Genomic DNA, 26,323 nt, shown 5'->3' with positions numbered 1-26,323 from the left:
AGGGCTTGACTTCATACTTAGCCGAGACAATCGCTATAGCTATCTATTGCAGAAAATAAATAAATAAATACATGCATAAAAATAAATGAATAAATAAATAAAAATGTTGCTCTCGTTTAAAAGCTATCGCGTGGAATAACGGACGGACGGATGTACTAACATTACAAGCTTCTAAATTCTACTTTCGTAATCCTAATACTGAATGTGGTTTAAATATTGTTATACCACACCCTATGTGGATCTTTCGTAACGCGGAAGCATCCTGATAATTTCTCGATAAAATAACAGGAAAACAAGCAGAGCATAACTTTTGTACATAAATTTACAAAACGAGACGAGACAAGTTTATTAGTCGAGATGACGTGAGAAAAAATTCTTCGAGAATAGAGACTAGTCTTCTACAGAAGTTACAAGACGAGACGAGAAAACGTTATTTCTCGTTCGTCTCGTTTCGTGGGCAACAAAAATGAACTCCTAAACACCAATAGCTCACAAGACAAACAAATTTGACCTCGAAGTATAGCCCCAAAAAAGCAGAACAATACTGTAGCATCAATTGTGTGTTGTTTTGTAGGAGTGTCAGTTGCTTCCATTATAACTTGAGAGATTTATTATTATTATTATTACTATTATAATTATTTCCCATATTTAATATCATGTCTCCAAAATCTATCATTTTTCCCTCAAACTTACCATTCTCCACCCAAATTTACTATTCTTCTCCCAAATTTACCATTCTCCCCTGAAATTTACCATTCTCCCCTGAAATTTACCATTCTCCCCTCAAATCTATCATTCTTCTCCCCAAATTACCTTTCTTCTCCCAAATTTACTATTCCTGTTCCAAACTTACAATTCTCCACTCAAATTTACTATTCTTCTATCATTCTTTCCTCAAATTTATCATTCTTCTACCAAATTTCCCATTCTCCTCTCAAATTTACCATTATCCCCTCCACGTTAGCATTCTTATCCCAAATGTACTATTCTCCACCCAAATTTACCTTTCTCAGCCATATTTACTATTCTGTCCACAAAATCTACCATTCTCCCTCCCCCAAATCTACCATTCTCCAACTTGATTGTATCATTTTACATGAAAAATTATATCTTCCCAAAATAACCCCATGAGCACAATCTGCGCCCCAAAACCCGCCTCTGGGCATGCTAATATTCTTGTTATGTTATGTTATGTTATGTTAATATTCTTGTTTTCTTCTTTTTCAGTATTTTAAACACTTAAAAGTAAACACGAGTGAACCGTGAAAGATATGTGGAAACTATGCAGAAAATAAAATTGCTCATTTTAGCCTACCCTTGGACAGGATACAGAAGAAGACGAAGTCAAAGGGAAATATGTACTCTTTTGAAGCGACAGAATAAAATCACGTGTTTAAATCAACACAACTCTTCCCATTCTAATCGAATGTAACCGCGACAGGACACGCGTTTCCAATGTTGAATGTGGCTGCTGGAGAGCGCGCATGGTTTCGTTAGGTAGGATAGTGAGTGCAGTGTGGCGATCAGTCTGCTCGGTTGCTCAGTTGTGTTGCGTCTCGCTGGCGTAACGGGAGGCGGTGGTTCGTTAGGAGAACACAAGAGATTATACACGAGTCGTCTGTCGTGCTCTTGCAACGTGCTCCGCTGCAGTGAAATCCGAAAGAGAAAGGTGTGTCTTCCAATAGGTCGTGCGAATAGATAACAGTGATGCTGTCTCTTTTGGCGCGTGCGTAAGCAAGTTTATACCTTTCAAAATTCTTAGAAGTAATCAGGATTAGTAGCAAATTAAAATAAAAACGAAAATAAAGAAAAACAAATAGGTGATTACAATATGTATGAAAACCGTCGCAGGAAGCGTGTAAAACTCTTATGACAGCTCCACTACGTGAAATGGTCGATTCATCACCCGAGCAGACAAATGGAGAATGTTGAGCCAACAAGGAAGTAAATTACCTGTGCATTAACTCATTTTTAGTTCGATACGAAAGACATCGTATTTTTTAATGAAGAAGAAGTTTCTGTATTCCTTTTCATATAACAATCTTAAAAATGTAAACGTCCATATTATTATTATTATTATTATTATTATTATTATTATTATTATTATTATTATTATTATTATTATTTCTTCACTTTATCCATAACAGCATGAACGCTTAAGTTTGTAAATATTAGAAGCATGCATATTTATAATTATGCTTGAATGTAACTGTGCTTGAAAAAGCTTAATATTCGATTCATCTGCAAATAATAATAATAATAATAATAATAATAATAATAATAATAATACCAAAAAATTGAAACAAGCTATTAATTTGTTTTCACATATTTTAAATCTTCTGATAGTTGTAAAAATTAATGCTTTTAGGTATCGTGTACCAAATTATTACGGAATTAACTCCAAATTTATTCTTAATAAATAAATAAATAAATAAATAAATAAGAATATGCAATAATGTTTTACATAGTTCTAATGTTTTTCGTTGAACGATACAATCTTATTTAATTTACTAACCTAATAGCCTGTGGTACTACGGTTTTCCGGTTCGATCTAAGACCATATGACTTTATGGTGAATAACTTTGTGCCCGTGAGCTTTTCTATGTTCTTCCCTCTCTTCTACATTCTCATTTCACCGTCTTATTTTGCAAAATCAGTGATTTTTAAAAATTTATTTCTATACTATCTCCATCAAACTTCACGGTATAATCATAGTGGCCTAAACAGAAGATTTAATTTCGTTTATTACCAAGCAGAAAAGTGATCATTAAACTAAAAGAATATATAATCAAATCTTCATGAATATTTGTTAACTATTTTCAGAAATTAGTGTGAAAACTGATATTTATTTTGCTTGAACATTTTGGGTAATTCCCTCACTTAACATTCTCTCGAAACTGCTTTCTTTCCTGCTAATTCAATGTAGATTTATGAGCCTCTAGTTAACACGTGCCTCTTAAAGGAAAGAGGCATTCGACAACCCTAGATGAGGTTCATTATAGTAGATTAACGACCATAAAATTCATTTTCACAGTAGCTGGGGCTGTCATTAAAATGAATTTATTTTTAGATGCTTCTATACATGATCGTAGTAGGCACGTAAGTTATAAAACATTGATTCATTATACCACAGCTGAACGGTTACTGTTGTTAAGTTTTCTAAACACGTAAAAAATGGAAGAAAATTCTCCAGAACTCAGTTTCAACAGAATACGTTTCATGGACGTGATAAACTTTTAGATGTTACTTGCACCACGCGTGTACAGACCAAAAATAAAAATTAACATTCTTCACGGATATTTTAAATTTTGATAGCCAAGTACGGTTTACTTTTTTTCTAAAGTTTACTTAGGTCCTGAAGACTCTTCTGTAACAACACTTGAGTTTAATAGAAAAAGAGGTTTTAATGGCACCTTAAAAAGAATAAACGCGTTATTTCCTAAATTACCTCTGCTAGGTAGTAACATAAAATTCTTGTTCTTTACAACTTTTAATGGATAGTTCGAAAAGCGTGCGCTTTTACAGCTTGTCTCAAAAATTGCGTTTCTTTCTTTCCAGAATTGTTAAGGTGACAATTGACGGTTAGTCAGAAGGAAATTTTTATCGCTAACAAAAATGTCCGCGGCCATAATTTACGTTAAAGAAGAGAAGAGACGATGATTTGCAGGCTTTATTCAAGTGTCTGATGCTGTGTGTGGTAATTTTGTTTTATGAAGTCGCGTGGCTTCTTGTTCACGCTATGCCGTAGTATCTTCTCTCCTTCGTTTCCAAGAAATACAAATAAAAGAAGAAAAACATAAGTACTTTCTTGAGGGTGAGCTTTTTAGTTTTAACCCTGACAGATTCTCTCATCACTGCGGAACGTACTATTCCTACAGAGGCTTCCATTAGCAACCTGTGAACAGAATTGCAACGTGCAGCTAGTGAGAGTGGAAGGAACAGTTTTTGTTAAAAAGTAAATAAGGATTGTTAAGAACGTGATGATTTCAATCACTTTGCCGAGGGTATTGTTAGCCTTCCTACATCTGTTCTTGAGCTGTCAGCGGTATCACCTGGTGACTGCAGTACAAGGTGAGTCCATATTGTTTGTTTCTCTTAACCTGGGGGGACGGTGTGCATTTTTATTGTTTGTTTATTGATTACTACTAATTAAGTGCAGAACTATGCTTACGCCTTGGTCAATATGGACCATGGTGCGGGGTGGCCAATTTAGCCGGACGACAGATGTTATCCGAGGAAGTTATTTATATCATTATTTATGGATTATCAGTAGTATATTTTATTATTTTATTTATTGTATGTATATTTTATTTTTTTACTTCCACTTTGATGATATACTTAACTCTCAGGTTTTCATCATCGATATATCTTGATATTCAGGAGACGGAAAAATTGTTAAATTCGGCCATATGTCTTCATTACCGTATGAAATGCTTTGACCATACATACATACATACACACACACACACACACACATATATATATATATATATATATATTTGCATTGTATTCATTTTTGAGAAAAGTAGCTTTGGAACTGTAATAATGGACAACGTTTCTCTCCTCTTGGGTAACCTGTTCACGGATATTTTGCCCTATTCAATGCAAAGGCGAACTGACTGAAAATCCAACTGCTATATTTTGATTACCGGCCTTTGGACCGGGTGGTTCAGTGGTAGAGCGCTTACCTGTGGTGCGTGGGGTCCCTGCTTCGATCCCAGGCCAAGCAAGTTTGTGGTGGACAACATCGTTTTCTGGGTTTTCTCGGGGTACTCCCGTTTCCTTCCACTTTTTCATTCCACTAATTCTTCCATCATCATTCACTTGCTTTTATCATCGTCTCCTTTACCCTAAGGGGCTTAATCGTGGGACGTTAAACTCAAAGATTTCATTTCACTTCATTTTATGATTACCGGCTGGAATACTGGATCATCCGCTGTATCGTCATTGCCTTATTAGTTTGGAAATTAGATTACTTCTGCGATCAGTTCCTCTGTACTTTTCCTCCACCCACTGGAGATAATTTATGAGCTTTATTCAGTAATAAATAACATTTTGTTTGTTTATTGAAGTGTAGCGTCCTTTTTCAGCACCGAAGCTATACAAGATGTGGACCTAAAGTATAATCTGAACCACTGTAATGTGTTCAATGCTTTCCCACCGGGAATCGAACCAACGTCCCTTTAACCAAAGGCATGCACACTAGCCAATAGGTCATAGGAAGAACTGGTTAATAAATAAATAAATAAATAAATAAATAGGCTTGAAATACCAAAGAAATAATATTCTTAAACAAAAGAGTAAAGAATGAGTTTGAGAATCAGTTTATTTTGAGTTTAATTCAATTTCAGCAGCGAGGCTATATGAGATGGGACCTACTGATTAACGTCTAATCCGATGCACATGAGCTCCCTCCGAGAATTACACCGGGTCTCCCGCGCCCAAAAAGAGTATAGAAGTTTAGCTGGTCAAATGCAACGTACAGAGAAACTTTTGGCAATCATACTATTCCGCTAATACTTCAGTACTAAAAAAATCTGACAAGTGTAAAGACCAGAGTGTGATTGAAGCAAGTTCAACGATCAGTTTTCTGTTTTTTTTTTTTTTTTTTTAACAGAATTCCTCCAGTCATACTGATAACTAACTGTCCAAATAAATAAATCAATTACTTCGTTAACAAATATCAGTAAAGCCCTTGAACTCGAAAGAATTGTTCAGTTCCTTACAAAGAACTGCACAATAACACTATCGTTACTAATTTAATATAATTAAATCTTTTCCATTCAATTTACCTACTAAGGTGCGAACTCTATTGATGATAAGCTCTGCTAAACAAGATGCGAAACGTATTTTTATGAATGAACGGACTTGGGTTTGTAATAAAATTTACAAATATTTAAATATTTTCTGCAATATGCTTATGCAATCAGTCTTTAACATTTAAACGTTTTGAAGTTGGCATATTAGCGAAACGTACATTTTGAATGGATGCAAGATGGATAAACCGTCGTTAAAGTCACCGTTAAGGGATTGACTGTATTAACGAACTCTTTCGAAATAATTGCTCTAGCTATCTATTGCAAAATACAGAATTTCAAAATTCGCTTTCGTTCAAGATTTATGTGTGGGGTAACGGACAATCTCAACGACATTAGGGACACCGTTCGGTACAACTCAGGACTATTTACGTTTACTACCGATAGTAGGAACACTATACAACGCAACTCAAGATCATTTGTGTTTACTACCGACAGTAGGGATATCAAAAGACACAACTCAAAAATCGTTTATGTTTACTACCGACAGTAGAGAATCCATGCGACGTAGCTGTAAAGTTTTTACTTCTAGCCGAGTCAATAGCGACATTCTCAGTGATTTGCCAATTTGTAGATCTCATTTAATCTTAAAAACCACTAATGAATAGGTGCTTCCTCCTTCAAGACTATTCTTTACTTGTGTTTACATTTCTTTTTCCCATATTTCTCACCTCTGGTGCTTGGGGTCCCGGGTTCGATCCTAGCCCCCGCCAAGTGAACTTTGTGGTGGACAAACACCGTGTGCGTGGGTTTTCTCGGGGTTCTCCCGTTTCCTCCCACTTTCTTCATTCCACCATTTCATTCATTTCTCATAATCACCGTCTCCTTTAGCCTAACCGGCATAACCGTGGGACGTAAAACTCAAAGATTTCATTTCATTTTTTCTTTTTCCCATATTTCTAGCCTGCGAAAGCCCTTTCTGCATAGCCTATTTATATGAAATTCTATTTTCACACATAAAAACTATACCTTAGCTTGTAATTAGATTTCTGTCTTACATTTATACAGTGAATTAAGTAGCAGCAATATTCGGAGAGAAGACGGGACAAGTTGTTTAAAGCGGTAACCGCATCGCTACTCGGGTTTATATGAGAGACTGCCTCACCAGAAACCGAACCCGGTACCGCCTCCATGAAAAGCATTCACGCTGGAGACTTGGCCACGAATTGCCTCTTCTTCTACAAAACTTAACAGTGTTGTTTCGAGTATATGTTAAGGTCAACATTACATTGTATTATGATAACGCTCTTTTCGTCGTGAAGAATTGCAACTTTGATGCCTTCTAGAATTTCCTCTCTATCGAAAATAGTAGTTAAAACACTATTGAGTTTCCAGAAGACTATATGTGGAGAGGCACTGGCTTAGCAGAGGAATGCTTACTATTGAGAATACTTACTATTGTTGCTCACGAGATGAGAGAAAGAAAAAGGTTTTATCTTCTCGTCTCATCTCGACTTTCAAAGAATTCTTTCATGTCTCATATCATTTATCGAAAACGCTTTTCTCGTGTCGTTTCGTTTTGTAAATTTATGTACAAAATTTGTACCCTGGTATTACAGATTTGTGCACATTCTCCGTCTATCCGTGCTCAGACAAGTTATGGATCATCGTTAAAGATTTTTCTTAGTTTCATCTAGACGCTATCAGAATTCTTCTGCGTCACAAGAGGTCCACGAAGAGTGTGATATAACAACACTTAAACCATATAATTGTAGTATGTTGTGTAATGACTTATGTATCTTTAAACATTGATATAAGTTCTTCATTGTATTTGGACGATCATTTTATCAATTTATAGTTTTATGAATTATATAACACCAAAACAGTGTTTGAGATGTAAGACTTCGATGAACTAATGTTGCCAACGAGACGCGGGAAATTTATTATCTCTTGTCTTGATTCTCGTCTCAAAAACGAGACGAGGGGGCACGGTGGTTCAGTGGTAGAGCGTCCATCTCTGATGCGTGGGATCCCTGGTTCGATTCCAGCTCGTGCCAAATGGGCTTTGTAGTGGACAAACACTATCTGCATAGGTTTTCTCGGGGTTCTCCCGTTTCCTTCCACTTTCTTCATTCCACCATTGCATTCATTTCTCATTATTAGCGTCTCCTTTAGCCTAGCCGGCATAACTGCGGGACGTAAAACTTAAAGATTTCATTTCCCTTTTCGAAAACGAGACGAGAATTATCATAGGCCTATTTCTTGTATCATATCGAAATTAAAAAGGTATTTTTTGTCTCGTGGACCCTTACTAATGCTTACTCCTTTAGGAGAAAGTGTTTCTTTCCATTTCTTCGTCCCATGGTTATTTTCTTTAAGCTAAAGGAGACGGATGAATAATGAAAGTGAATGATTGTAAAATTAAATTTTTGTATTCTTGCACGAGGAAACGAAACCAGGTCCACGTGCACCAAAAGCTTACGCGTTAGCCACTACACCAGCGAATAGGGCACAAACCATTTTTACAGTAGGTCGTGATGAGTTTGTAGTCGACCTCATATATACTGTACTTAGGCGTTAGATTTGATTTTAAGGAGAGGAAGTTTCTCTTCGTTTCATTCACCTTTCAATGGCAAAGAAATTCTGTTTTTCTGGTTTGTCAGTTTATTACCTTTGATTTAAAAATGCAGATCCCGTGGACTAAAAGAAAGAACGATAAAGATATGTAATGAATTAAATAAAGATAATTCGAGGAAAGGGAGAATTCCGAGATAAAAACTGGTCACTTGTTATTCACCACGAGTTCGTGGGGGCTGATATCGAATTAAACATTTTTCACACCAAAACTGAGCGTTCTCTACCGAATCACTGCCTTCTTCTAGAGAATTTACACTACTGCACAGGGTGATACAATAACACTCCGTAAAACTGAAAGAGGTGGCAATAGACATAAAATTAAGCAAAACAAGTGTAATGAACATGGGCCAAAGCGGAACCGCTTTACCATGAGAGGCGTTCAAAAACCAGCGAAGTCGCTGATATAATGAATGAATATAATGAAAAGAAATTTGAAAGATAACCATGATTAAAACAAATTTTACAGGTATTCGGAGTTTCCCATTGATAATCATAACTTGAGATGATTGTACTTTCAAACTTTATAGATAGAAGTAACAGGTAGCAAGTACCAATTTTGAACATAGCGTCGTTCGTGGTTACAAATATAGGCTTAACAAGTCTGGCCGTTAAAAGACACGCTTTCGGAGGAAAAGCTATGAAATAGTTTGAGAAAGATGTGCTGCATTTTTCTAGTATCAACATAATACAAGGAATGTATGTTCTGAAAGTAATAGACTACATAGAATCTTTGGCGACAGTCAAATAGTCTGCCAAATTGTCATGCTAACAATCAGTTCATTATATCCTGATTAAAGGGAGAACAAGTCACCCCCCTCTTTCTTAGAATACTCGGTTGGCTATTAAATCTAAACACATCTGTCTTGTTTGAATCTTCAGAAAAAAAAAACAAACTAATCTTCCTTTGGCGCGGTCTCTTTCTTATATTCTTGCAAGTAAATTCCATGTTAAAATTTCCAATAATTGTAATTACTTCTCATTAATAAGAATCGAAATGTAGATCAGGGTCGACTTACGTGTATATTCACTGTACGTACCATTTGTCCAAGGTATGAATATTTATATAGTTAATTGAACAATAAATACGCATAAAACATACTACCATATTAGAGAAAATGACACTCCTTGGAGAAGTACAGTCATCTGAAGTCAGATGTTCATGCTATTCAAATATTACACAAACGATAAGAGAAATTTAAATAATGATAGGGAAATTACCCTACTTTTACATTTTAATATGCGGATAGTAAGTTATTTATAATCTCCTCGCCGTTATTGATGTACAGTATTTCCATATCGAAGTTCGATACTTTTTTCCCCGGTGGGGGCACTCGGTCGAAAAAGTGTAAAACTCTTTTTCAGGCCAGCCACCCTGAATGAAGTTTTCCTGGGTTTTCTTCATTCACAACAAGGAAATGCTGGGGTGGTACCTAACTTATAGGTCCCAGGCCGCTTCCTTCCCTTTCCCCGGATAATGTGCTCGCCGAGGGACGTCATCTCTCAAAACGTGACGGGCTAAATGGCCTTAGATGCAGAAAGAAATCTAAATCCTAAATCCCCCTTCTTCTAGTAGTCTCCCCATTGTCCTCACGACACTGGGTGAGCGTCACAATTCCAACATCTTTTGGTAGGTCCGAAGGTAGGTAGGTCTTTTGGTAGGTCGCTAGGGCACATTGGACGGAATGGTAATCACTGATTCAAATATTAATATTATAATAGAGGGTGGGGGATAATAGAGAAAAAAATAAGTGGAAGGAAAGTTCGACGAATATGCTGCTTCTCGTTAACATTGTTTAATATAAATTGTATTTGTTAGAAAGAGTGTACAGAAGTATCTGCGGAAGAAAGACGATATTTCGGTAGTAGTAGAATGATTAGATATATTGACTAGCATTCGATATGAGTCTTGTAGCGGAATATGAACTGTGAATTATCATAACTTAAGTAAAATCTGTAAAAATGTAAAGTAAGAAGACAAAAAGCAGTAGTTATTGGAATGAAGCAGAAGGAAGGAAGAAAATAGAACAAATTAATGCTTTTCGTTATATTGATGAAGGTATGAAGTGTGAAGATGAAATTAAACCTAGGATAGGAATGGCATAAGAAGACTTTCTAGGTATGAAAAATGTACTTTATGATTTGATGAAGAAATAATTTAGAAGAAAAAAACGATAAACTTATGAATTGTTTTGTGTAAGACGTAATGTATTCTGTGGACAAGAAACCTAACACAATGCAAAAATGATAAAAGAAAAATGACTATAGGGTTTGAAATGTGTGAGGAAAACCATTAGTGAAAACCATTAGTGTTGAAATAACGTTTTCTCGTCGTCTCATCTCAATTTTCGAAAAAAGTTTTTCTCGCATCCCCTCATTTTTTTAAAAAAATCTAGATATAAAATTAATGCTGTGATTTTCTTCCTTAATTTCATTTAGAAGTTACCAGAAAACTTCTGCGTTACGAGAGATTCACGAAGGGTGTTATATAACAACATTCTAACAATATTTACTATTGGAGAACATTGTGTAGTAACTTGCAAATCTTTATACGTTGATAAATGCTCTTCATTATGTTCATACAATAACTTCATTAATTTATAGTTTTTATGCTGTAATTCATGTAACACTAAAACAGTGTTTGAAAGACCTAAGACTTAAGTGAACTACTGTTGTCCGTGAGACTCGAGAAATTTCTCGTCTCGGAAACGACTCGAAAATTGTAATATTTCTGGTCCCGTCTCGAATTTGAAAAGAAACTGATCGTCTTGTCTTCGAAACGAGAAATTTCTCATCTTGTTGGCAACACTACTTACCCTAGTAGCAAGAAAGCTTTCGGCCAGTTGGCGCTTGCTTGGCTTTTGGCTTTCTACGTTTGCACTTGAAACGCATACTTTCATACAATCTGCCTTTCGTTGTACTTGCAAGCGATGCTTTAGACTTTTCGTGGCCGTTCACTGGCTGTTCACTGGTTATTGACTTGACATGACTTGTAAAACGCTTGCATCAAGCTTGAATGGAACACTGAATGCAAGGTTGCCTTCATGTAACTTCGTTACTGGAATCCAGCTTGCGGCATGCTTGCACGCTTTCTAATCAAGCAGGATTACAGTAAGTGGTTTGCAAGTTGTCTCTCCTATTAGGGTAGGAACCAAAAGTCTGCATATCATAATATTTCACAAGGTTATCTATCACGTCAAGATCTACCACCATGCCAAGTTTGATCCAGATCGAGTGAGTTCGGTTGAACTTGTTCAATATTTAACATTAGTGTTTTCGTCAGTGATTTTTCAGGGAAAATTTAAGTAAAGGAAGAAAAGCAGTTGACGAAACTTTTCTTAGTTTGCGGCGGCAAGCTATGGTGCTATTAGGGTATACTTTTAATTGAAAGTGATTTATTTATGAGTTTTCTCTAATTTAAGTTAACATACTTGCTATTGTTTCTTTTCGAAAATTACTCTTTGTTTCGACACTGCGACATTAAAACGCTAAGTCAAACTTACGTCAATTCTTTAAATATATCAACAAATACATTTCTTAAAAAAAAAAAAAAAATCGACTAAACTGCGTTATAGGGAAGAGAAAAAAATTCTCACGAAATGTAAATTAAATTACATAGCAATTTACGACATATTTTCTTCTCTTCTCATGGGGTAGTGGATAGCAGTTGAATAGGTGTGGTGGCATGCTGTTTTACATCATATAAATTATCGCGTTGCTGACAAATATGTTCAGTATTTACGAAACGCTTTTAACCACTTTGCAATACTCTGTTAAGATGGTAGAAAATCAAAATGTGCACTTCGGTTCAATATTTTGATAATAATAGCTTCACTGAGATTACAATGAAATTTTAATTAATATTAATTGTGTTGCAAAAGCTCGTAGTATTTTCTTTTCATTAGATCAAGGGCACAGTGGCTCAGTGGTAGAACGCTCACCTTTAGTGGTAGAGTTCCTCGGTTAGATCCTAGGTCAAATGAGTTGTGGTGGACAACATTGTGTTCATGGATATTGTCGATGTTCTCTTGTTTCCTCCCATATTCTCATTCCACCATTCTCCCCTAATCATTCACTTTCATTAATTATCCGTCTCCTTTAGCCTAAAGCAGTGGTTCTCAACCTTTTCTGACAGACGATACACTATACTGAACATTCAGGAAGTCGCGACACACTTGTTTGATATTACTATTAAATAATAATAATAATAATAATAATAATAATAATAATAATAATAATAATAATAATAATAATTTAAATTATAATAGTGTAATCTTATAAGCTTTTATAATGTAGTGATTCTAGGTACTACTGAGCATTATTGCTGCCGCTAGAGGCATTGACTGGTACAGTCTGTCTCAAAGTTGATTTTAACTCATTATTACTAAATTTTTCATGATCTTTAAATTCTAAAATTTCGCAACACATCCTAAGGGACTGCGTGACACACCAATGTGTCGCGACAGAATGGTTGAGAACAGCTGATCTATAGTAGGGATGGCCAGAACCGGTTCTAGAAGATCCGGTTCCAGAACCGGTTTTTCGGATCCAGGTCTGGAACCGGTCCCCAAGATCCGGTTCTGGAACCGGGTTTTCGGATCCAGGTCCGGAACCGGTTCTGAAAACAGGATCTCCGAGAACCGGTTCCTCGTGGAACCGGAACTTTGTAGCCATCCCTAGTCTATAGGACGTAACCATAAGATGGTAAATTCAAGATTCTGCTTCATTTTCATGTTAAGACCAATGACCAACAATCTACTAAACTGAAATTTAAAATATTCAAGAAGGAATTTTTGTTTCGAAATAAAGAGAAGGAAAATACTATTTACCTACAAAGCTGCACAGACCACGAAATTCCCTTGTTAACTCAGGAATTCCAGCTGACGTACAGGATATGTACGCAATAGTATATCCCTGAACTTACGACCCTTTCTAATACTATATGTAATAGACCGTAAGGGAAGCGGAAATGTGACTTGTGTGTGTGTGTGTGTGTGTGTGTTTATGTGCATTTAGATTCTTCCCTTGCATGGGCATGCATGGGCGTGCACACACACACACATTTCTTGTTTTCGCTCCTGGTATAAGAAGGCTGGAAGATGAGTGAGTGTTCCTTCCATTCCACCCGCACGAAAATACCCTGGAACCCCTTTTCAACAGTGCAAGGTCGTTTTACCATCTGACACCTCATTACACTTCACAAAACATGTCTTCTCGTGATTTTTATCTACCAAAATGTTTCCTCTCTTGCGGCTTTTCTTAATTTTGTTTCTTTTTTTTTTTCTTTTTATTTCTGGAAGTTGATAAAGGGTTCAGTGTAGCCTCAATAAATTCTCCGAAACAGTAAGTAATGTTTCCCGTAACTAGTAAGTGTTCTACCGACCCAAAAAATATTCTTACCTGCTTTTACAGGGCGTGTCCCCCAATAGTTTGGTGTAATAATAATCATTGCCAGCAGCATCTGACTTAGCTTATGCGCTTTTCTCTCCATAAAAGTGACGGTAATTTTCTAAAATAAATATGTGCTTTACAGTCGGATCGCATTGGAAGTAGAGCGTATCTTCCAATAATATCCTCATTATCCCTGGAATGCTGGAGGCAAATATTACTTTTGAGTCTGTTCGTAGCTCTGTTTACACAATTCGGGTATTCGTTTCAAATTGCGGCTCTCGATAAGCTTTCGGCTGTGGGCGGGGACCTATTTTCTGTCACTCTGCATACCAATTATTTTCACGCTTTCATATGATGGTAAAGAGGATTATTAAAGGTCTCTGTATGGTTCCGTTTAGACGTTCAAAAGTGGTGGTACCGTTGCTAAGTTTTGATCTCCAGATAATGATTATTGCAGCAGACAAATTTCGTTGAACTTTCGCTTTTACGCTGTAAAAATACAAGGAACCTCTAGCAAATGTACTGTCTTCTTTCGTTGTTAAATTACAATGACGCGTAATATAGAGAACAGGATTAATATTTAATATTAAAGTAGTAGTGCAATTAAAATTAAAATTCTATAATATTATTAGCGTATGATGGAAAAAAATGTCCAAAATTGAGATGCATACCAATTGACAAATGCTCCACTTTTTCTTTTTTTTTATTGTAAAACTAAAAGTTAACGCTATACGACAACATATTGACATTATCTTATAACGCACATGCAAGGTCTTGCTCAAAAAAATCTTGGCCACCCACCTACCATGCTTCAGATGACCAATTCAAGCAACTGTACGTAGGAAATTCTGATATAGTACTATGACTCTAAATAGAGACCTCAATTTTCAAAAAATAATAATAATAAATAAATAAAATATAATAATAATAGTAATAATAATAATAATCCATATTTGTTTGATTGATTTATTTCCGACTGTAGTTTACAGTACAATGCTTTTAATAGAGACGTGAGTGGAAACGCTTTTCTGAACAGAACTGTACATAAAATGACAAAAAAAAGTGCAATTTGACAATATACTCGAATATTTTATCACTAAATATGGTTTGTGGGGGGTAAGCAAACGTCCCGGGCAGGGATACTTCAGTTGCTTCATTTGGGAGATCAAAATGTAATTGAGGGGGGAAATCCTGTCCATTCCCCCACGGCAATTCGCCCCTGCTCCTAACACATATAGTTCCAAGAGTGATACATTCTATTTGTAATATACGAACGTTTGGAACAAAATTAACTTTAACACACGGCAGATGAAACTAGAATACGTAAGATTTCGTTTTTTATACATCCCTGTGGAAGTTGAAAAAATTTGTGGTATTGCGTTGTGAACCCTTAAAGTTTGCAGGAATTTGAAATATTTGCCTAATTCTTCGCTGCAGTAGAGCACTCTATTTTCCGTCTGGAAGAAACCAATCAATCAATGTTTATCCACGAAGGAGAAAAACTTCACATTTGCAGGAATTCGGAATGGAACAGAACTTCTTCATTAAACCATTAAACGCTAGTTCGTGCAGTGCATGTTAAACACACACCATATGTATTTATCAGGTAACTACAAACAAAAGACTTTCAGCAATAGTTTTAACATACGCCCTTCTATGCTTTCGTAATGACCGAAAAAGAAAGACATATATTAACTGGTAGTTGTCAATTGACAAAATGCTACAAGATAAAAGTTTGAGACGCTTAAAAGAGGGGGAAAAATCAGATACCATTATCGCGGGGTGTGTTGATTTCAAGAGAAGACAAACTCTTTTAAAAGCCTTTTCTGTTCAAGCAGAACTTAGTAAAGTGACGCACGAAAAAAAAAGAAGAAGAAGAAGACTTCATTTAACTTGTTTTGGTCTTATTCTGAAGGGAAAAGAATCGAATGAGAAAAAATAAAGCGTATCGTGTACACAAAGCGTATGTGTGCAAGTGGTTTGACCAAAAAAAGTGAAGTCTTAAATCTGAAGACGAGCTGATAACATGCTTGTAAGTAAAACAGCATCACCCACTACCAAATTAGCTTGATAATGTTTACTTTTCTCCTTCTACTATTTTATTTTTGTTTTATTCTAGTGGCCAAGGTAACTCGTATTTTGTATCTCTCTAGATAACGTTGTTGTTTTCATTTTTTTTTTCTTAAAAGCCCAGATCGAGCTAAAAGATTGTTCAAACACGCTTACGCATAAACACATGGGATTACGCCTCACGCACGCGAAACACGCGCCTTGATCCGCAAGCTTTTGTTATTTCTGAGTTCCTTATGTATAGTACCGACAGATCCTGTTATGTTTGAAAGACCGTTGTCTATTGAAGGAAATGTCTATGGAACTAGTACGCACTCTTTGAAGGCGGTAATCGGATAACGTGTTCATGACTCGATAAATATAGAGTATTCTGAATCTTCCATGAGGCTGCGTATAGTCAGCTGGAATTCTATGCTCACCACGTTTAACATTCAAAACTTGAGATATTTGTTTTGGAAATGAAATGAAGTGATGCTAAGCAGCACAGAACAATTTAAAACGAATGGATTTACATAACTCGCATAGCATAGAGACGCATCCTATGCATCCAAAAAAGGGAAGTCAGTTCTAAGATATTGGGATGTCCCATTATTGCCAATAGATATTCCGTGGAGATCCTGTGGAAATCCAAGAGAATTTCTGCAGGATTCCTGTGGGACATTTCTAGGCTCTTTACTGGACAATCACACAATGATTTTTGAACATCAAAACATTATTACGTGGAAATACACCCCATCGAAATCCAAGGTAAATCTCATCGATATGTCCATTATCCTTAAACAGCAAGTCAGGATGTTTTGGGACTGTGAGACGTCCAAACAATGTCTCGTGGATATGTTATGCTATGTAAGTATATTTTGCTTCCGAAAAAGAAATCACATCCAAAGATTGTATTTTTATTTCTACATAAGATACTTTAACAACTTTCGTTCATTCAGGGTAAGTATCCTGAAAAATCGGAAAGATAAAGGAGAATTTTCAATAAGAACAGATGAAGAATATTGAGAATTCCTTTAATGTACGTATATTGAAAGCATTGTAAATGGGAAGAGGAATGATCCTTTTCACCCAAAATACGAGGTAGAAAAAGATTTTTATTAATATTTACTAGTAATTCACTAATTACGAGAATGGTTCAGGAATTATTGATCTTTTGGGAGTCAGCAGAGAGATTATTTGTTTATTGTTTCTCCATGTTGACTCCTGATTGAAATATATTTGTTCCACCAACTTTTAAGCTTCACTGAAGAATCTTCTCGCATTTTGAATTCCAGACACTTCTAAACAGAGCTGTAAATACTTCAATAATCTCACCGTCGTTGTGAGAATGACGACAGTTGGCGCAGGCGAAATTTTAGTTTCGGAAACAGCTTTATAGGATAAAGCATGAGGGAAACAGTTCAAAGGCATATTTGATCGTTTCTACAATCTGAACTCCACGAATTTCAGCGAGGAAATCTCTAGAGAAGAGATACTTTGTTAGGTCAAAAAGAAGGTGAAAAAATTACAAAAAACATGATGTTAAAGAAGTGGGTTCCGGGATTGCATTGGCATGGACTGTAGGATTCACCGTCAGACATTCGTTCCTGCGAGAAAGGTAGATTCCAGGATTGGACTTTATTGATATGGAGTGTAGGATTCACTGCCAGGCATTCATTCCTGCGAAGGAAGTGGGTCCTGGGATTGGATTGGGTTGGATTGACATGGACTGTAGGATCTACTGCTAGACTGTCGTACCTGCGAAGGAGGTGGGTCCCAGAATTGGATTGGTTTGACATGGAATGTAGGATTCACTGCCAGGCATTCGTCCCTACACGCCTTTCTATTACACGACAGAAATGTGTGAATGGAGTGTGTTAGTTCGTTTCGCGTACTGACTATGCTGTGTGTGGCTAACACTCAACCTTCAAAATTTTCTATTACCTTGAGAATTACTATACATAGGAACTTAGTCTTCTCTGTCTGTTAGACAGACATATATTTGGCATTAGCATAGCTCTTGATTTGTGATGTCCTTTTGAAATTGATTAGCATAACATAAACTTCTCTCACTTAGTTAGTTTTCATACATGGATCTTCTAAAGACCGAGACTCATACAAAGATAATAAATGTTTGTATAACTCAGGACCGAATTCAGACTCCGCCTTCGGAACTACGAACGTTAAGAGATGAAGAAGAAGAGACATGGAAAAAATGGGAGGAGTTGATGTGATTAGAAACTTGTCCCTTTAATGAACTCTCTTTTATAAATTCGCTTCTCGATCTCTGTTGTGAAGCGATTAATGCATAAATTAATGAACTGTGAGTATACTTAATTATATTTGACTTGGGTTGATAAATTGAATCACCACGCCTAACTGAACCCAATTTTCCTTCACATTAAGTGTTTGTACATGTAATTTCTTTTTCTATTATACATATATTTTTTAATAGGTCTGGTTTTATGGTTATTTTTTCTTGCTTTAAAATCATGTCTATTTCAGTCCTCTTAGCTGGATAGTTTTCTAGAATTATTGATAACAAATTATTGGTTATATTTCTAACTGCTACTCGAGGATTAAATAAATTAAACTCCTAATGGCTGTTTGATTTATTTAAATTCTCTTCTCTTGAAACACAACAAACAATTACGGGTCACAGATAAAACGAAAACAAAAATATTGTTGCTACTGTATGCTGTTAATATACCAAGATCGCTTTAATCGGGAAGATGTTTCTTGGGCAAGTTATATTGTTCGTTGGTTAGTTAAGTTAATGTTCTTTTTTGTTATATTGTTCCTTGCTTAGCTAAGTTTAATGTTCCTTTTTGTTATATTATTCCTTGGTTAGTTAAGTTTAATGTTCCTTTTTGTTATATTATTTGTTGGTTAGTTAAGTTATATTGTTTGTTGGCAGTTAAGTTTAAATTTCCTTTATGTACCGAGCCTGAGGCGAGACCTACTGTTTAAAGTGAGATCCGAAACACTACTCAGATGTCAGTAGTACCACCAGGAAGAAATTTCTCAGAACTACTAGTCGTGTAATATATACAGTTGGACTTTGATAACTCGAATTCCTTGATAACCTGATTTTTTTCACATTCCCTTGAAGTCAATGATAAAATAACCTCTATAAGTCGAATGTTTAAAAATTACAACCTCGATAAGTCGAATTTTAAAGATTTCATAATCATATTTAAAAACCTTGGTAACTCGAATTTTCGTATCTGCGAACCCCTACTAGTCGAAGTTTACCTCTGTATTTCGAATTTCTCTTGATGTGACCTCGGTATCTCGAAGCTATAGCTCTATGCTTTTATGTAATTGCCATTGTTGCTAATGTGTGTTTTACTCATGTCTAGACATGAAAGTCCCCCTTCAAAACAATACATGTACAGTATTTTATTTTTACTAGTGATCTTATTTAATCTAAGGAACTTTCACAACTTCGAGTTCTAGAGCTTAAACGAAGCTGTCATTACAACTTTACAATATGACGTATGTTATATTTAATGAAAAATTCCATAAGGGGCAGTTTATTCTTGGCATTTTTATCTTTTCAAATAATTCTCTCAACGATTCAGGCAATTTTGTTCTTACAAATATTTCGTAATATATTACAGTATGTGGCGTAAGTAATTTCTTATAAAAATTTCCACAAGGGGCTTTATTATTGGCGGTGAGTTGTTTAAGGGCAATTTTCTCAAACACATCTGAGGCGATTATATTCATATTTCATTAATAATCCTACAATATTACAGAAATCACATCCTATGAAAAATTCACGAGGGGTAGTTTATTTTTCGAAGATGATTGTTTTTCGGAATAAATTTTCCGAAAACGATTACTGTAATTCTGTTGATATTTTTTAAAAATAAATCTTGCAGTATCAAATGCAGAATGACATGATGAAGTTTAAGAAATAGGAGCCAGAACTAGGGATGCGCACGAGACAAGATTTGAGGCTGTCTCGTCTCGAAATTATGCTGTAAAAGTGATGTCTCGACTCGAAAAATGTATATTTCTCTATTGGAAGAGCCGTGTCTCGACTTGAATTTTGTCAGGAAAATCCTGTCTTGACTCGTCTTGTGCGCATCCGTAGCCAGAACTTTTGTTTTGCGTCCTTATACAATAGCGCGGTTATGAAGGACGGGACCTACTACAATCAGGACTTGAGTCCCGTGCAACTGGGACCATCATGCAAAATAAACCCTTAGAGTGTAGGTTGTCCTGCACAGAATATTTCACCTGCAAGAAAGTTGGATTTTTTGAGAGGAAAAATGAAAATGAAATTTTTCAGTTTGACGTCCCACGATTATGCCTGTTAGGCTAAAGAAAACAGATGATTTTAAGGCAAATCAGTGATAATAATAATAATAATAATAATAATAATAATAATAATAATAATAATAATAATAATAATAATGAAAGAACTGGTGGAATAAGAATGTGAAAGGAAACGAGGGTACCCCGAGAAAACCCATGGATACGATGTTGTCCACCACAAACTTATTTGACTGGGGATCGAACCAGGGACCCCACATACCAGAGGTAAGCGCTCTGCCACTGATCCCCCTAGGACGTAAAAGAGATAACTAGGAGGTAGTTTAGGATGTGAAAGAGAGAACATAAGTCCAACTATCAACAAGAGACATTTCCTTTCCTTGTTCTACAAATGAGTCAATTGTAGATTGAATATAAAATCCGTGCTAAGTCCAAAACGAAAGTATTGAGTAAACAGCCGAGATGTTACTTCAGAACTGATGGAACATATAGGCACGTGCATTCTTCTGGGGATTGTTTGAACTACTTCCACAGTGAATACTACATAGAAAGTTTTTCACTGAGTAGTGTTAGACACACAGGCCACATTTTTTACATTAAACCGAATTTTCCGTTTTTGGCACTTAGCTCGGATTTTATAATGTCTACAATTGTCCTCGGGTACTTTCGAAGAGCGTTTGATTGTGTTGGTTTCGTTTCAGTATATTAATAATATTTCAGTTAACTTGTCAACAAATATCCTATTCTATTATTGTCTGTCGACTGGGACTAGTGCTCTACTACCGAGCCATCTTAGCCTGTCTTGTCGAGAGAAATACAGAGTATATTGCACTGTATAATAGTGCAAGGATACACATTATACAATGGAAAGCTGATTTCTTCTGTCAGTATGTTGTTTTGAAATACCCTTTTGCACGAGTATACGAATGTCTTAGTTTTAGTCTATATAGTCTTGTGTTTCTCTACCCTTAATTCTCTTACATTCTAAAACCAATTGAATACACTGAATAACTATACAGAGACACTATCGAAGGAGAACTGTCTACCACTTGGTAAGATATGACTAGGTTAGGAAAATGCTGATAACATTCGAATTGATTGTCCCGGTGTCTTGCTTGGACCAAAGGATTCTGAAGATGGACAAGAGTCGTGACTGATCTGTTATCATTTCTCTGAAATGGTTAGCCTCCCCCGATCGCATCCGATTTCGCTTGATTGATGAACTTAACGTTACTATCGATTTCTCCTTGTGGTGCATACATAGCATTTTGATTATACGAGGCGGAATGGAAGCTTTCTTTAGGAACAGTGAAGGGTAGAACTGGCAGAGTATCATTTAGTATAGACAATCGGACATCATAAAAAATGAAGGAAGAGCACCTGCAAAAGAAGGTGAAGATTAATAAGCGTCCTCAACATCTGAAGTTTTGTTATGTCTTTTTGTTTCATTTTTACTTGTCTTGGAATTCTGAATATTTTCATAGTTGCACTACCAGCCACCTTAAACACTGTACAATACTATTTACCATGGCCAAAGCGCCCAAATCACAGTCCATATTCAGCATTTCGTGTACTTTGATAATTAAATAATAAATCCATAATGATGCGAAATTTTAAACTGCAGCTGGGAAATACAGCAAGACTAAATCTCATATTCTGAAAAAAAAAAAAAAAACTGTTATCCACACAGCAGTATTTTAACGAATATACGGAATTCGTGTGTTTACTACGAAAATCTGTATCCTGCATACGTACTGCCTTTTAGCGCTTAGGTGTTATATCATGCCGCTGCAGGATGTCTGACATCTAACAGTCTTCCGTATATTACATACGTATACGTATGCTACATACGTAAGCTATATGTTGTATACGTCGATCTTTATATAAGATCGTTACCGCTTATATACAGTTCTTTGTTTCATACGGAAGGTACTCTCATGTCCAAAATTATTGTCGCATGTCTATAAATATGTTGTTGTAGGAATATAATTTGATAACGAATTCGCCCGGTATTTCTTACAATGTTAGTATGTGTATGATCGGCAAAGACATGTATGTGGAAAATTTCATGTCAAAAGAGCAGTAAATAAGAACAATAAAACGAAAATAAAACTTTCTTCTCCATTTAGCAAGATTTTGTTTTATTCATTCTAATTTTCGTATTTATAATTCTTTTCCTATGAAATTTACCAGAAATATACATTTCCCGATTATACACATAGTATCAGTATTAAAAGTACCCTGAAAAATCTTTGTCAAATTATATTCTTACAAGAAGACAATTATAGATATGCGACAATCATTTTGGACATGAGTGTACGTAGAACACTTATACGGAAAACATTATAAAACATACGTTTTTAGTTATACGTCTGCTGCTGGATGCTACATATAGTATACGGAAAACATTATAAAACATATATTTTTAGTTATACGTTTGCTGCTAGATGCTACATATAGTATACGGAAAACATTATAAAACATACGTTTTTAGTTATACGTTTGCTGCTGAATGCTACATATAGTATACGGAAAACATCATAAAACATACGTTTTTAGTTATACGTTTGCTGCTGGATGCTACACATAGTATACGGAAAACATTATAAAACATACGTTTTTAGTTATACGTTTGCTGCTGGATGCTACATATAGTCGTACGTTAAGTTCAAAAACTACAGTAATTATGCATGTAACCTTGTACGCCACATACGCATTTTTTTCCCTCGGAAACTTATTGAAAACGAACATATCCATATGGAAGGGGATCATCTTCCTGTTGACACTCCAGAGCTTTCTAGTTAGTAAAGATAAAAGAAAATACATGAGAACATTACTAAAATAAATATTTATCATATTATTTCTATTCGTATGTAAAATTTGCATTTGTTTGAATTGTCTCTATCCGAAGATACGACAAATCACACAGACAAGATAAAATCCGGTGAAAGGGAAAGAAGAAAGGATTGGGGCAGTAAGGAAGCGGCCTTAAAAATACATATTAATTACCACCCCGGCATTTGCCTGGTGTGAATAAGAAAAACCAAGAAAACCTCATTCATTATGGCTAGACTGTGAAAAAAAATATATGTTGTACCTAAGGATATTATAACATTTTAAACAAAAACAAAAAAAATCAGCGATGTATCCACAATTTATTTTTACAATTTTTTGAAATTTTCAACTAAAAAAGAATCGATTTTTTTTTTAAAAAAATGTTCACATTTACACGTACATAGTATCTACAATGCGTGAAACTTTCAAATTATTTGGAATATCCCCACTGGAACTAAAAATATATTAAATTTTGAGCATGTTTGATACGATAATCCGGTAATGGGTGGGGTGGGGGATTAAAACTATTTTTTAGAATGTTTTTAGGTCAAAAATAACATTTTGGGTCAATAATGACTCAATTTGGATCAAGGGTCGATTTCACTATCTTTGTAAGAAAGGCCCTTTACCATCACAATAACTTTGCTATTTTGTATGTGAGACGCTTAAACTTAATACTCTTCTTGTTTAGCAATAGTAATTTCCATTTTAACCAGATGCACACTCTTCAACATAAAAACTTTTATGTTTTCAACATATTTTCAATACCATTATATCAATGCCAAATTTTCTGCTTACTAATTAAATGCTGAGTTATCATATCTGTATAGTTGACAGTTTAATCACAGAATTAATGTTTTACTTATCTTAATAAGCGAAAATTGTTTAAGATTAATGGAGGGTCGAGATAAATGTCGCCATTCTAATAAAATGTGTTGACCCCATTAAGTAGAGGTCATGCAATATTAACATTGTTATTGTAAAATGCTTATCTTTTATAAGTTTCTTCATGTATTTGTATGCACTTTGCTATGAAATGCTAATGCGTACCAAAAATGTGCTTTAAAGTATTCGTACTTCTGCTAGCAAGAAATTCAAACTTCGTATTAGCTACAGAGTAGGCTATATCTACCAAAAATTCTAGCAGTACATAGCTTATGGAAATTATGGGAAAGAAATAATAAATACTAGTGAACACATTTATAAATCAATCAGTATACCAACACCAACACGTTTTCTATTCTCCATGTGTTTAGGTTGAATGAATGTTAAAAAATCAGTTCCAAAAATTTCCTTCAGGTTCCCACAATACAGAAGGTAAGATTTTATCATTGTAGTAATGTTACTAAGTACAGTATGTTTTGATAAGCTATTCACTTTTCTTAGAAACGTTTAGTTTATTTAGGCAGGAAAACCGTAGCCTAAAGAAAAATCAGAGATTATACGTTAGAGTAAAGGGGGACGAATCCGGACAGTTCAGGTATTTGTATTGTAGCCATCTTAATTCAGCGGAGAGAGCCACTATGTTCTGGTCAAATATTCTTTGGAGTTTAGTCTACATATAATACATGATAATAAAGTGCTAGCCTGTTGCTCTTAATAACGGCATTCAGCAAAGCTGTCTATGGAGGCAATCATTTACAAACCTATTTCAAGCAGTTCCAGATTTGGTATTTTCATATACTTTCAAACTTTTGCTGATTTATGCGTTGTAAGTATTTTTTTTTTTATTTCTCTGAACAAACAGAATATAACGAAATAATACGTTAGATACACAGCAAAATTGAGAATAATATATGTTATTCATTGGACAACACGCTCCAAACCATAGAGAGTCATCTTAACATGGAAAGCTGTTTCGTTAGTCACCTACATTACGATTTTACCTGCATAAACGCGTTGCTCAGGGATACTAGAGAGATGCTACGTGTAAATTGGTTTGCATCTGTCCAGGCGTTCTCCTTAGGGATGATTCCATTCCGTGACCAAGTACATAGACGTGATGGACTCAGGGGCTTAAGTGTGATGCATCATAATATTCATTTTTATTTCTGTCGAATATACCATACATAGGGTCACAAACACCTACAAACTGGCCCCATATAGAGTCAGTTTGCGGGTTTGCCCGTGATTTGAAAATGGTTTCGTACTTCTCATGGTAAGATCTTTCAGACGATATATAGGTTTTCCTCAGGTACTTGGTCCCGGTATGGCATCATCCCTAGTCAGTATTGCAAATTATCTGGACCCCAAGTAATGGACTTAGAGCACTTAGGGGGAGATAGTTGCTGGTGGCTGTACAAAATAAATGCAGTAACTAAGAGTAGTAATTACCCGGAGGATGAAGGTAAAATTTCGTCCCTCAATTACATTTTGATTCTCCCAAAGGAACTAACTGAAACATTCTTACTGAAGATGCTTATTTCCTTCTCCCCCCCCCCCCCGAAATCACGTTTAGTGATGAAATGCAAACGTGTATTATCAAATTCCACTCGATTTGTCCTTTCATGTAAATTTTATCTTTTGGCTGAAAGATGACTATCACTTTTGGCTTCTTCTAATTTTGCACTCATAACTGCAGTGGCAAAGCCAAGGAAAGGCCTGGGGACCAGGCCGCCTTGCTCAAATGTTTTCCCCCCCTAGTGGCCCCCCACACAGACTGATAATGCTACAGGTCAAAAACGATGAGTTGATAGTGGCCACAGTTGAAACTACTACCGAAACATATCTCGGAAACAGAGTTATCATGTACAGAATACCGTATGTTGCAACTGCGCTCCGAGTAAAAAGTTCTAGGCTCGTTTTTGTTGGTAGTACAGTAAGATCTAATTCATTGAAATATGTAATGTGAATGCATTGACCTCACCATCTGAACGTTCCAACCTCTGTCCCTTATTTGGTTATTTTCTTTGTTTTCGACAAAGAACCAGAAAAGAAAGCAAAATTAGCCGGCATTCTCATTCGTTTCGATTTTGAAAGTCATACTAAAATGAGAGATGCTTACTTACAAATAGCATATACTGCTGTAAAATATTACACTTGTGTTGGACGAGAGAAGTCTTCGTAAACTAAGTAATTAATTTCCATTGATTACGGCGACATAGAACAAATGCATAGCATCTATTAAATAATTTGTTATTATTATTATGAAAAAAAATTAATATCAAGCCGTCTTGTTTAATATACAGTAAAAGAAGAGAGCAAAAGTTTTTATTATTTCTGTCATTCTCTCTGTTGTTCGTATGCCAATCATTCGAGAAAATTAAGACTGAATACTACTAACATCTACTCTTTGCTACTGATACTGGTTCTCCTTCTCTTTCCTAACACTCTTGGTCGTTGACAACTTTGTAGAAACCTTCTGCTGCGATTTT

The 26,323-nt window shown here is 35.5% G+C and overlaps 1 protein-coding gene across 3 annotated transcripts in view; it reads left to right on the top strand.

The window, feature by feature from the left end:
- The first annotated feature begins 1,494 nt into the window (after nt 1–1,494).
- Nucleotides 1,495–26,323, top strand: part of LOC145675443 (von Willebrand factor D and EGF domain-containing protein-like) — a 356,875-nt gene continuing 332,046 nt past the window's right edge. The window contains exons 1-2 of one of the 3 annotated variants that reach the window (XM_081745861.1): nt 1,495–1,669; nt 3,559–4,071. In XM_081745861.1, the coding sequence (XP_081601987.1) occupies nt 3,981–4,071 (91 nt within the window). In that variant the 5' untranslated portion in view covers nt 1,495–1,669; nt 3,559–3,980. Of the gene's footprint in view, nt 1,731–3,558; nt 4,072–26,323 lie in introns of all 3 variants that reach the window. The other 2 variants (XM_081745862.1, XM_081745863.1) reach the window with 2 other exon arrangements.

The sequence above is a fragment of the Thermobia domestica genome, chromosome 18, assembly GCF_964235325.1.
Source record: "Thermobia domestica chromosome 18, izTheDome1.hap1.1, whole genome shotgun sequence".
Classification (NCBI taxonomy): Eukaryota; Metazoa; Arthropoda; class Insecta; order Zygentoma; family Lepismatidae; genus Thermobia; species Thermobia domestica.
This window is presented reverse-complemented; position numbering and strand designations above follow the sequence as displayed.